General features: G+C 50.9%; 1 protein-coding gene across 1 annotated transcript; it reads left to right on the forward strand.

The window, feature by feature from the left end:
• Positions 1-687: 687 nt before the first annotated feature.
• On the forward strand, positions 688-10,048 carry LOC132568868 (probable dolichyl pyrophosphate Glc1Man9GlcNAc2 alpha-1,3-glucosyltransferase). The gene is made up of 4 exons (XM_060235054.1): positions 688-788; positions 7,449-7,527; positions 8,706-8,897; positions 10,040-10,048. Exons 1-4 carry the CDS (start codon positions 694-696, stop codon positions 10,046-10,048), a joined length of 375 nt encoding a protein of 124 aa, XP_060091037.1. The 5' UTR covers positions 688-693.
• Positions 10,049-12,703: the final 2,655 nt, after the last annotated feature.

Here is a 12,703-nt window from a genome sequence, read left to right on the forward strand (position 1 = left end):
GTGGCAAACGGTAGCTCTCCTGATATTTTTTTTTGCCTACAACTCCCATCAGCCCCACCTATTGGCTATGCTGGCTGGGGCTGATGGGATTGTAGGCAAAAAAATCTGGAGAGCTACCGTTGGCCACCCCTGCATTAGTTCATTAAAATCCTAAAACCAGCAATAAGAACTTGCCATTTAACAATATTAGCTAACACAAGATGGCTATATTCCAGGGGTGGCCAACAGTAACTCTCCAGATGTTTTTTGACTACAACTCCCATCAACCCCAGCCATTGGCCATGCTGACTGGGGCTGATGGGATTGTAGGCAAAAAAATCTGGAGAGCTACCATTGGCCACCCCTGCATTAGTTCATTAAAATCCTAAAACCAGCAATAAGAACTTGCCATTTAACAATATTAGCTAACACAAGATGGCTATATTCCAGGGGTGACCAACGGTAGCTCTCCAGATTTTTTTTGCCTACAACTCCCATCAGCCCCAGCCATTGGCCATGCTGGCTGGCGCTGATGGGAGTTGTAGGCAAAAAAAAAAAAACTGGAGAGCTGCTCCTGGAAAGAATGAATGAAACCACACCAACGCGCAGGCGCAGCACTCCAATTCGGCGCAAGCGCCTTGAGGCGAACGGCCAGCCAACGCTATCCTCTAGCGGCGCAGGCGCAGTACCGCCGGACCCGTCAGGCGGCCTGTCATGGCGGCGCACCGAGGCGGGAGCAACGGCCGAGGCTGGTTCTGGGCTTTGGCCGTTGGGGTCACGCTGCTCAAATTGCTCCTCATACCGACCTAGTAAGGAATCCATATTCGTTGTTTCTCGTCCGGCTCTCAGAAAGGGGCGGCGGTGGGGATGGGAGGGCTCAGCCGTGGACCTGGCTGTTGCCACGAGGCGTCTCTCCCCCTCCGCTCCCAGGCCGGCTGTTCCGTCTTTGGATTGCTTCCCCCCCTCGCTTCTCCCAGGAACGCTCCTTGTTGGTCCGAGTCAGTAGAACAAAGCAGGAGTCAAGCGCATCTTTAAGACCAACAAAGTTTTCTGCAGAACCTAAGCTTTCCTGTGCTCCAAGCACCCTTCATCAGACGAGGAATCAGGTACAGTGAGCAGAGCTACATATAGCTGGCAGGCAGTGGTTTAGAATGCAAAATGGTACAAATTTAACATCCAATGACAGAATAGTAAAATGAACAAATTGAGCAAACCTTTGATCTGGGTCAGCCAGAGCTCTCTTATCTGGGAGAACCGGGTTTGATTCCCCCACTCCTTCACAAGCAGCTGCTGGAATGGCCTTGGGTCAGCCAGAGCTCTCTTCTCTGGGAGAACCGGGTTGGATTCCCCACTCCTCCACTTGCAGCTGCTGGAATGGCCTTGGGTCAGCCAGAGCTCTCTTCTCTGGAAGAACCGGGTTTGATTCCCCACTCCTCCACTTGCAGGTGCTAGAATGGCCTTGGGTCAGCCATAGCTCTCTTATCTGGGAGAACCAGGTTTGATTCCCCACTCCTCCACTCGCAGCTGCTGGAATGGCCTTGGGTCAGCCATAGCTCTCTTATCTGGGAGAACCAGGTTTGATTCCCCACTCCTCCACTTGCACCTGCTGGCATGGCCTTGGGTCAGCCATAGCTCTCTTATCTGGGAGAACCGGGTTTGATTCCCCACTCCTCCACTTGCACCTGCTGGAATGGCCTTGGGTCAGCCAGAGCTCTCACAGGAGTTGTCCTTGAAAGGGCAGCTTCTGGGAGAGCTCTCTCAGCCCCACCCACCTCACAGAGTGTCTGTTGTGGGGGAAGAAGATAAAGGAGATTGTAAGCCGCTCTAAGGACTCTGATTCAGAGAGAAGGGCGGGGTATAAAGCAATAAAACAGTAACGTGTAAAAAAATGTGAGATCGACGTTTTGCTCAATTTGTTCATTTTACTATTCTGTCATTGGATCTGAGCGTCCCCGTGGCGCAGAGTGGTAAAGCTGCAGTACTGTGATCTGAACTCTCTGCTCACGACCTGAGTTCGATTCCGGCGGAAGCTGGATTCAGGTAGCCGGCCCAGGGTCGACTCAGCCTTCCATCCTTCCGAGGTTGGTCAAATGAGTCACCAGCTTGCTGGGGGGGAAGCGTAGATGACTGGGGGAGGTGATGGCAAACCACCCTGTAAAAAGTCTTCCGTGAAAGCGTTGTGAAAGCAATGTCACCCCAGAGTCAGAAACGACTGGTGCTTGCGCAGAGGACTTTCCCTTTCCATTGGATCTTAAATTTGTGCCAGTTTGCATTCTGAGCCACTGACTACCAGTTATGTGTGGCTTTGTTCCTTGTACCGGATTCCTCGTGTGATGAAGTGTGCTCGGAGCACAGGAAAGCTTAAGTTCTGAATAAAACTTTGTTGGTTCTAAACTTTGTTCTACTGCTCATTTGCCCGTCTCGCCCGTGGCTTGTCTTTGTGTTATGCGAGCTTCAGAGTTGCCTCAAGATAAATGTTAAGGGAGGGGAGGGGTGAACCTTGCTCAAACCGGCTCAAGGGTTGGGGTTGTGTAGAAATAAGAAGGGGCTCTGAGCAGTGTTCCCAATAAGCTGAGGTTTTTTTAGCCTCTGGCTCACAAATCTTTGTCTTAGCTCAGCTTAGCTGTATTTCATGCAGCGGCCAAATAGATAGCTCACATCTTTAAGAGCCGGTTTGGTGTAGTGGTTAAGTGTGTGGACTCTTATCTGGGAGAACCGGGTTTGATTCCCCACTCCTCCACTTGCAGCTGCTGGAATGGCCTTGGGTCAGCCAGAGCTCTCTTATCTGGGAGAACCAGGTTTGATTCCCCACTCCTCCACTTGCAGCTGCTGGAATGGCCTTGGGTCAGCCAGAGCTCTCTTCTCTGGGAGAACCAGGTTTGATTCCCCACTCCTCCACTTGCAGCTGCTGGAATGGCCTTGGGTCAGCCAGAGCTCTCTTATCTGGGAGAACCAGGTTTGATTCCCCACTCCTCCACTTGCAGCTGCTGGAATGGCCTTGGGTCAGCCAGAGCTCTCTTATCTGGGAGAACCAGGTTTGATTCCCCACTCCTCCACTTGCAGCTGCTGGAATGGCCTTGGGTCAGCCAGAGCTCTCTTATCTGGGAGAACCAGGTTTGATTCCCCACTCCTCCACTTGCAGCTGCTGGAATGGCCTTGGGTCAGCCAGAGCTCTCTTATCTGGGAGAACCAGGTTTGATTCCCCACTCCTCCACTTGCACCTGCTAGCATGGCCTTGGGTCAGCCATAGCTCTGGCAGAGGTTGTCCTTGAAAGGGCACCCGCTGTGAGAGCCCTCTCCAGCCCCACCCACCTCACAGGGTGTCTGTTGTGGGGGAGGAAGGGAAAGGAGATTGTGAGCCGCTCTGAGACTCTTCGGAGTGGAGGGCGGGATATAAATCCAATGTCTTCATCTACCTCACAGGGTGTCTGTTGTGGGGAAGGAAGGGAAAGGAGATTGTAGGCCGCTCTGAGCCTCTGTCCTTGAAAGGGCAGCTGCTGTGAGAGCCCTCTCCAGCCCCACCCACCTCACAGGGTGTCTGTTGTGGGGGAGGAAGGGAAAAGAGATTGTGAGCCGCTCTGAGACTCTTCGGAGTGGAGGGCGGGATATAAATCCAATATCTTCTTCTTCTTAATGCCAATTGCTCACAAAGTAGAATTTTTGCTCATAAGACTCCACAGCCTAGAGCAGGGGTGTCAAACACGTGGCCCCGGGGGCTGCATCAGGCCCCTGGAGGGCTCCTATCAGGCCCACGAGCAGCTGGCTTTTGTCTGCTTCCTTCTCCCTCTCTCTTGCTTCCTTCTGCATCTCCACTTGCTTTGCAAGGCTTGCTCAGTCGCACAGGAGCTACAGAGCAGAACCTCGATTTCTCTACTGGCTGAGGCTCCTCCCCCTCCTGGTCCCCTGAGGAGGGAGGGAAAGAGCCAGAGCTTCCTTTGCCCAGTTCCCTGGATCCCATGAGAGAAATACAAAGAAAGCACCTTTAAGACCATCAAGTGCTAATGTTTTAAGTTTTAAAAAAGAAAAAAAAATCTTTAGTTGTGTTTGTCTGTGTCCTTTAAAAAGTTTAGATCTCTGCCGCCTAACCTTAAATAGGTTCACAGATGGCCCGGCCCGACATGGCTCAACCCGGCCCATCAAGGTCTCATTTAGGTCAGATAACAAATGAATTCGATACCCCTGACTTAGAGGGAGCATTAGAGAGCAGTTTGTAAAGTCTGCAGACTCTCAGTCCCCTGTTCAAGTCTCTTGGGGCTATAGTGGAAAAGCCCATACTGCGGCAATCCCAGCAAGCGTCCATTAGTTTTAATAATGCAGGAAGCTCCTCAGGGGCATCTCTATTTTGAGGGGAATGGGCATCTTTTCAAGCCATGCTTTGTTTCCGATGCCCTTTCAAAATATAGGCGGAGGAAGAACTGACTTTGAGTGGAAAGCTTTCTTGAAAGAAGTGTGGTTATGGATTGATTTTTTCTTTTCTCTTTTCGGCCAGCGCGTGTGCGTTAAGTGCCTTCAGGTTGCTTCCGACCTATCGCTCAGGCTTGGCATAGTGAAGGCCATGGCTTCCTTTAAGTTGTCAGTTTGGTGCAGTTGTTATATGTGCGGATTCTTCTCTGGGAGAATCGGATTTGATTCCCCCCTCCTCCGCTTGCAGCTTCTGGAATGGCCTTGGGTCAGCCAGAGCTCTCTTATCTGGGAGACCCGGGTTTGATTCCCCACACCTCCACTTATAGCTGCTGGAATGGCCTTGGGTCAGCCATAGCTCTCTTATCTGGGAGAACCGGGTTTGATTCCCCACTCCTCCACTTGCAGCTGCTGGAATGGCCTTGGGTCAGCCATAGCTCTCTTATCTGGGAGACCCGGGTTTGATTCCCCACACCTCCACTTATAGCTGCTGGAATGGCCTTGGGTCAGCCATAGCTCTCTTATCTGGGAGAACCGGGTTTGATTCCCCACTCCTCCACTTGCAGCTGCTGGAATGGCCTTGGGTCAGCCATAGCTCTCTTATCTGGGAGAACCGGGTTTGATTCCCCACTCCTCCACTTGCAGCTGCTGGAATGGCCTTGGGTCAGCCATAGCTCTCTTATCTGGGAAAATTGGGTTTGATTCCCCACTCCTCCGCTTGCAGCTGCTGGAGTGGCCTTGGGTCAGGCAGAGCTCTCTTATCTGGGAGAACCGGGTTTGATTCCCCACTCCTCCACTTGCAGCTGCTGGAATGGCCTTGGGTCAGCCATAGCTCTCTTATCTGGGAGAACCGGGTTTGATTCCCCACTCCTCCACTTGCAGCTGCTGGAATGGCCTTGGGTCAGCCATAGCTCTCTTATCTGGGAGAACCGGGTTTGATTCCCCACTCCTCCACTTGCAGCTGCTGGAATGGCCTTGGGTCAGCCATAGCTCTCTTATCTGGGAAAATTGGGTTTGATTCCCCACTCCTCCGCTTGCAGCTGCTGGAATGGCCTTGGGTCAGCCATAGCTCTCTTATCTGGGAGAACCGGGTTTGATTCCCCACTCCTCCACTTGCAGCTGCTGGAATGGCCTTGGGTCAGCCATAGCTCTCTTATCTGGGAAAATTGGGTTTGATTCCCCACTCCTCCGCTTGCAGCTGCTGGAATGGCCTTGGGTCAGCCAGAGCTCTCTTATCTGGGAGAACCGGGTTTGATTCCCCACTCCTCCACTTGCAGCTGCTGGAATGGCCTTGGGTCAGCCAGAGCTCTCTTATCTGGGAGAACCGGGTTTGATTCCCCACTCCTCCACTTGCAGCTGCTGGAATGGCCTTGGGTCAGCCAGAGCTCTCTTATCTGGGAGAACTGGGTTTGATTCTCCACTCCTCCACTTGCAGCTGCTGGAGTGGCCTTGGGTTAGCCATAGCTCTCTTATTTGGGTTTGATTCCCCGCTTCTCCGCTTGCAGCTGCTGGAATGGCCTTAGGTCAGTCATAACTTTCGTAGGAGTTGTCCTTGAAAGGGCAGCTGCTGTAAGAGCTCTCTCAGCCCCATCTACCTCACGGGGTGTCTGTTGTGGGGGAGGAAGATGAAGGAGACTGTAAGCCGCTCTGAGACTGAGATTCAGAGTGAATGGCAGGATATAAATCTAATATCTCCTTCCTCTATCTTCTTCTTTATCGAGAATGTAAGCTTTCATGTGCTTACATTCCCAATAAAACTTTGTTGGTCTTAAAGGTGCTACTGGACTCCTACATTGTTTTAGAGGACATTCATTCATAGAAAAGTTTGAGTCTGTTAGCATCTTTAAGACCCTCCAGGCTTAATTCTGCGTATCAGCTTGTGTTTCACTGGATTCAAACTGTGTTCTGCGGCTTCAGATCAACGCGGCTACCCACCTGAATTGATTCCTAGAGTTGTTGTAAGTCTGAAGCAATTTGACAGCATTTAACTCTCTCTCTCTCACACACACACACACAAACACACACACACACAGAGCTGAGAATGTCTTTCCTGGCCTTCGTTACCCCTTGTCACTAAAAGGCCTCCATTGTGTGCTATCCAGGCCTCAGATTCAGCAGGAGCTCACAGGAGCGCAGCCCCTGAACCTTTCTGAGGGTTCCCCCTCTTCCTCCCCACCTACCTTGTCCATTGAATAGGAGGTGCAGCTGCATAACAATGTCAAGAATGCGGGTTCAATGACAGAGTCGAAGTTGATACAAAGACTATGTTTATTGATAAACCGATACTTTCTGTGCAACAGGTTCTTGAGAGTAATGCTGCCAATACATTGATACGATACTTTTAAGGCTTACTTCAAAAGGATTCCAAGGGATGGGGGTGCGGGGTAGCTCTCACACATAAACTATCATAAATGTCTGCATTCTCATAGTGTTATCAGGACTCTGTCCTTGCTTTCCCCAGATGTACCATACTCCCTACCAGGAATGTATGGAAAGGTGCTGATTACTTCTCATGTTAGTTTCAGTTCTCACTACTTCTACTTTTAGGCAATAAAGCAAGACGGGGGAAGGGAAAGAATAACAAAGCTGGATCCTCCATGATACTTCACAGACCAGGTTTAGACAGGACCCTATGACAATCAATTATCAATGGAATTTCACCATGCTTGACAAACAATCCCTGGATTAGGAGAGCGGGCAGCCAGCCATCCAGTTTTGCCACTCCCCCAGCAGCCCCTATTAACCCCCGGAAAAGCCCGCACGACCCTTTCTCCACTTCTTATGTGATTTTGAACGGCTGGTGGCTTGCTGGCCTTTTGACTGGGGGGGGGGAGGCGGCCAAGGAGAGCCCCAGGCAAGCGAGGCCTGTTCGGACTGGCTGGATCTCTAGCCAGCCCAAGCAGGCCTCGCTCACCCGGGGCTCTCCTTTCCTGCGTTGGGTTGCTTTTGACTGGGGACAGGAATATGCTAATGAGTTATGCTAACGAGCCCCCCGACCTATTTCTTCTACAAAACGACCCCTGGTGATATCCTTGTGTCCCGTTACTAACAGGCTATCATTTTTGTAGTCATTCCACAGATTTTGAGGTGCACAGGAACTGGCTGGCCGTCACCCATAGCTTACCAGTCTCCCAGTGGTATTACGAAGTAAGTGAATCGGTGCTGCGGTGTTGTTGTTGTTTTTTTCTTCCAGACTTTAATGTCGTTTTTATCTTCTGCTTCTGACCCTCAAGGAGGGGCCGTGGCTCAGTGGCAGAGCACCAGCTTGGCATGCAGAACATCCCAGGCTCAATCCCCAAGCACCTCCTGTTCAAACAACCAGGCAGGAGGTGATGGGAAAGACCTCCGCCTGAAACCCCGGGAGAGCTGCTGCCATTCCGAATAGACAATACTGGCCTTGATGGACCGACAGTCTGTTTCAGGATAAGATGGCTTCATCTGTGTTGAAGGGGGCACCATGGCTCAGTGGCAGAGCCTTTCCTTTGCACGCAGAAGGTCCCAGCTCCAGTCCCCAGCTTCTGAAGTTTAAAGAGACCTTGCAGGAGGTGATGGGAAAGACCCTTGTCTGAGACCTGGAGAAGAAGACAACGACGACGATGATATTGGATTTATATTCAACCCTCCACTCTGAATCTCAGATTCTAAGAGCAGCTCACAATCTCCTTTACTTAGGGTTTGTAGAATCTTTCGGGCTCAAGTGCCGTGTTCTACTGGAGAAAGTTTTTCTTCCAGACGTTTCGTTGTCTGGAAGAAAAACTTTCTCCAGTAGAACACGGCACTTGAGGCCGAAAGATTCTACAAACCCTAATGATGATGCCAGCTGTGAAAACCTGAAATCTTTGATAAATCTCCTTTACCTTCTTCCCCCACAATAGGCACTCTGTGAGGTGGGTGGGGCTGAGGGAGCTCTCACAGAAGCCACCCTTTCAAGGACAGTTCTGCGAGACCTATGGCTGGCCCAAGGCCATTCCAGCAGGTGCAAGTGGAGGAGTGGGGAATTGAATCTGGTTCTCCCAGATAAGAGAGCTATGGCTGACCCCAAGGCCATTTCAGCAGCTGCAAGTGGAGGAGTGGGGAATCAAAACCTGGTTCTCCCAGATAATAGTCCGCGCACTTAACCACTACATTAAACTACCAGTCTGAGTAATAGTACTGACTTTGATTAACCAAAGGTCTGTTTCAGTAGAAGGCAGCCTCATGGGTCATATAAGCATTTTAAGCTGCTGAATGCTGGATTTTTTTTTAAATGCCTTGACCATCCAGTTTGACGGTCTCCCCAAAATCAGCTCTTTCCTCATGTGCTTCTTTCTAAATCTTACCTTCAGGCAACTTCTGAGTGGACCTTGGACTACCCACCTTTCTTCGCTTGGTTTGAGTATGCACTTTCCCACATTGCCAAATACTTGACGAGAGATGCTCGTGATCCAAAACCTCAACTATTCCAGCCAGGCAACTGTTCTCTTCCAGAGGCTTTCAGTCATCTTTACAGACGTGCTTTTTATCTATGCGGCTCACGAGTAAGTCTCAGTGCACTCGTTTGGGTGAGGCTGGCTGTCTTGGGGGGTGGTATGGCAGGGAGAAAAGTTGTCAGTTCCTGAAAGGAGTTCAGAACAAAATTCGAGTCCAGTGGTATCTTTTAGCACTAGGTATGGTCAGACTGTGGCTCGGGAGCCACATGTGGCTCTTTCACACATATTGTGTGGCTCTCAAAGCTCCCACTGGCTGACTTGGAGAACGTATTTCTCTCTTTAAATCACTTCCTCTAAGCCAGGTCAGCAGCAGCTTAGAGAGCACATTTAAAGTTAAAGTTGCTTTCTTTCTACCTCTCCCTCCCTCTCCCATTTATTTTCCTTCCTCCCTCCCTTCCTTCCTTCTTCCCCTTCCCCCACCTCCCTCCTTCCTTCCTTCCTTCCTCCCTCCCTCCCTCCCTTCCTTCCTTCCTCCCTTCCTCCCCCATCTCCCTCCCTCCCTTCCTCTATCCCTTGCCTTCCTTCCTCCTTCCCCCGTTTAATCCCTCCCTCCCTCCCTCCCTTCCTTCCTTCCTTCCTTCCTTCCTTCCTTCCTTCCTTCCTTCCTTCCTTCCTTCCTTCCTTCCTTCCTTCCTTCCTTCCTTCCTTCCTTCCTCCCTCCCTCCCTCCCTCCCTCCCTCCCTCCCTCCCCTCCTTCCTTCCTTCCTTCCTTCCTTCCTTCCTTCCTTCCTTCCTTCCTTCCTTCCTTCCTTCCTTCCTTCCTTCCTTCCTTCCCTTCCTTCTTCCTCCTTCCCCTATCTCCCTCCCTTCCTCCCTCCCTCCCTTCCTTCCTTCATCCTTCCCCCATTTAATTCCTCCCTCCCTCCCCCATCTCCCTCCCTTCTCCTCCCTTCCTCCCTTCCTTTAAGGATATGCCTTCCATGAAGGATAAGCCTAAAGCAGGGATGTCCAAACTGTGACTCCGGAGACACATGCACTGCATTGTGTGACTCCTTCATTCCTTCTTTCCTCCCTTCCTCCAACATCTGGCATTCATGTCTTGCGCCTCTCAAATGTCTGATGTTTAAATCTATGTGGCTCTTGCGTTAAGCGAGTTTGCCCCCCCCCCCCCTGGACCGGAGCCTTAAAGAATTGTATGCACAAAAGAAGAAGGCTGCACTCTTCAGTCCCTGGATTTCTCCTCTCTACAGATGCTGTAAGTGTGTAAAATGGAAAGCGAGCCGGGAAAGAGACCCTGGAGAGCCCTCCCTTTGTTCTCGCTGTTCTCCTGCTGTGGAACTTCGGTCCTCTTGGTTGTGGATCGTATCCTTCCGGGTTGGTCGCTGAAAGAAACCACGGCAGGCTGAAATAACCAAACACAAAAGCTGGCAGGACATTCCCCTCCTTGCGTTTGAGAAGCTGGCAGGACATAGACGTGTGCCGTTTGAAAAGAACCGGTTGGCGGTTGCTGGTAGCAACACAAGGTTCAAGGAACAATGTTAAGAGTGCTACTTTAGTTAAATGCTCCTTTGATTAAGAGCCACAAAAGAGTCCTGCTGGATCAGACCAGTGGGGCACCTAGTCCAGCAGGCAGCCAGTTGTCCTGGAGGGCCAGTAAAGTGAGCGTAGAGACCAGTGCTTTCCCCGGTGTTGCCTCCTGCCACTGGGATTCAGAGGCTGACGGCCAAAAGCCATGGACAGACCTGTGCTCCAGGAATCGTTCTAATCCAGGGGTGTCAAACATGCAGCCCAGGGGCGAATGAGCCGCTTGGAGGGCTCCCATCAGGCCCCCGAGCCACTGGCTGTCGTCTGCTTCCTTCTCCTCTCTCTTGCTCCCTTCTGCTTCACAGTTTGCTTTGCCAAGCTTGCTCAATCGCACAGGAGCTACAGCCCTCTGTTTTCTCCGTAGGCTGAGGCTCCTCCTTGGGGAGGAAGGGGGGGGAGGGATAGCTTGCTTTGCCAGGCTCTCATTCACACAGCAGAGCTATTCAGCCAAGCCTCTCTTCCTTCTGTTGGCTGAGGCTCCTCCCCGTCCTGGACCCCTGGGGAGGGAGGGAAAGAGCCAGAGCTTCCTTTGGCCAGTTCCTGGATCCCATGGGAGAGATAGAAAGAAACCATCTTTAAGACCAACGAGTGCTAATGTTTTAGATCCAAATGGGCAGCTGTGTTGGTCTGAAGCAGTAGAACAAAGTAGTAGTCAAGTATACCTTTAAGATTAACAAAGTTTTATTCATATATTTCAGCCCGGCCTGACAAGGTCGCATTTATGTCAGATTTGGCCCTCATAACAAATGAGCTCGACACTTTTAAAACATCTGTGCCAGTGACATTCCTCCTCTGGCAGAGAATTCCACATTTTATTCGCTCATTGTGTAAAGAAGATACTTCTTTTGTCTGTCCTGAATCTACTGCCAATCCACGTCGTTGGACACCCTCGAATTCTAGTGTTTTGGGGGGCGTGAGAAAAAGTTCTCTCTGTCCGCCCTGTTTAATCCTTCTAAGTTTAAGGCTTCCTTGAATCTCGACTCAGATATTCACTTCCAGTACAACGGCTTCCTATTTGGATTAATGCTCCTTTCCATCGCACCGACTTTTCCAGGTAAGAAAGAGATAAATAAGAACATAAGAGAAGCCATGTTGGATCAGGCCAATGGCCCATCCAGTCCAACACTCTGTGTCACATAAGAACATAAGAGAAGCCATGTTGGATCAGGCCAGTGGCCCATCCAGTCCAACACTCTGTGTCACATAAGAACATAAGAGAAGCCCTGTTGGATCAGGCCAAGTGGCCCTTCCAGTCCAACACTCTGTGTCACATAAGAACATAAGAGAAGCCCTGTTGGATCAGGCCAATGGGCCCATCCAATCCAGCACTCTGTGTCACACAAGAACATAAGAGAAGCCCTGTTGGATCAGGCCAATGGCCCATCCAGTCCAACACTCTGTGTCACAGAAGAACATAAGAGAAGCCATGTTGGATTAGGCCAATGGCCCATCCAGTCCAACACTCTGTGTCACATAAGAACATAAGAGAAGCCCTGTTGGATCAGGCCAATGGCCCATCCAGTCCAACACTCTGTGTCACAGAAGAACATAAGAGAAGCCATGTTGGATTAGGCCAATGGCCCATCCAGTCCAACACTCTGTGTCACATAAGAACATAAGAGAAGCCCTGTTGGATCAGGCCAATGGCCCATCCAGTCCAACACTCTGTGTCACAGAAGAACATAAGAGAAGCCATGTTGGATTAGGCCAATGGCCCCATCCAGTCCAACACTCTGTGTCGCATAGTGGCCAGAAAAACCCAGGTACCATCAGGAGATCTATCAGTGGGGCCAGGACACTAGACGCCCTCCCACTGTTGTCCCTCCCAAGCTCCAAGAAATTGGGAAGATCCATAATTTGAGTGCTAGAGTTTGTGCCTTGCAACCAGTGGGTCCAGGTGCAAGAAATTAAAAGAAGCCATGTTGGATCAGGCCAATGGGCCATCCAGTCCAACACATCTTTGTCACGCAGTGGCCAAAACCCAGACGCCCTCAGGAGCTCTACCAGCGGGGCCAGAACTCCAGAATCCCTCCATTGTTGCCCCTCGAAGCACCAAGAAGACAGAGCATCACTGCCCCAGACATAAGAACATAAGAGAAGCCATGTTGGATCAGGCCAGGGCTTTTGTCTGTAGCAGGAAGTCCTTTGTGTATTCGGCCCAGCTCCCCCTGATGCTAGCCAATCCTCCCAGGAGCTTACGGGAAGCTCTGTAAGGACAACTGCAGATTTATATCCGCTCTCTACTCTCCTGAATCGGACAGCGGCCCTTACAAATCACAACCAGGGGTGGCCACGGTAGCTCTCCAGATGTTTTCTTTGCCCTACACACT

Source organism: Heteronotia binoei, chromosome 3, assembly GCF_032191835.1.
Source record: "Heteronotia binoei isolate CCM8104 ecotype False Entrance Well chromosome 3, APGP_CSIRO_Hbin_v1, whole genome shotgun sequence".
NCBI classification, from domain to species: domain Eukaryota; kingdom Metazoa; phylum Chordata; class Lepidosauria; order Squamata; family Gekkonidae; genus Heteronotia; species Heteronotia binoei.

Coding starts and splice junctions, on each gene's coding strand:
- LOC132568868 (XM_060235054.1), top strand. CDS start 694: ATGGCGGCGCACCGAGGCGGGAGCAACGGCCGAGGCTGGTTCTGGGCT. Junction 789..7,448: donor TTGCTCCTCATACCGACCTA/GTAAGGAATCCA, acceptor TCATTTTTGTAG/TCATTCCACAGATTTTGAGG. Junction 7,528..8,705: donor TCTCCCAGTGGTATTACGAA/GTAAGTGAATCG, acceptor TCTTACCTTCAG/GCAACTTCTGAGTGGACCTT.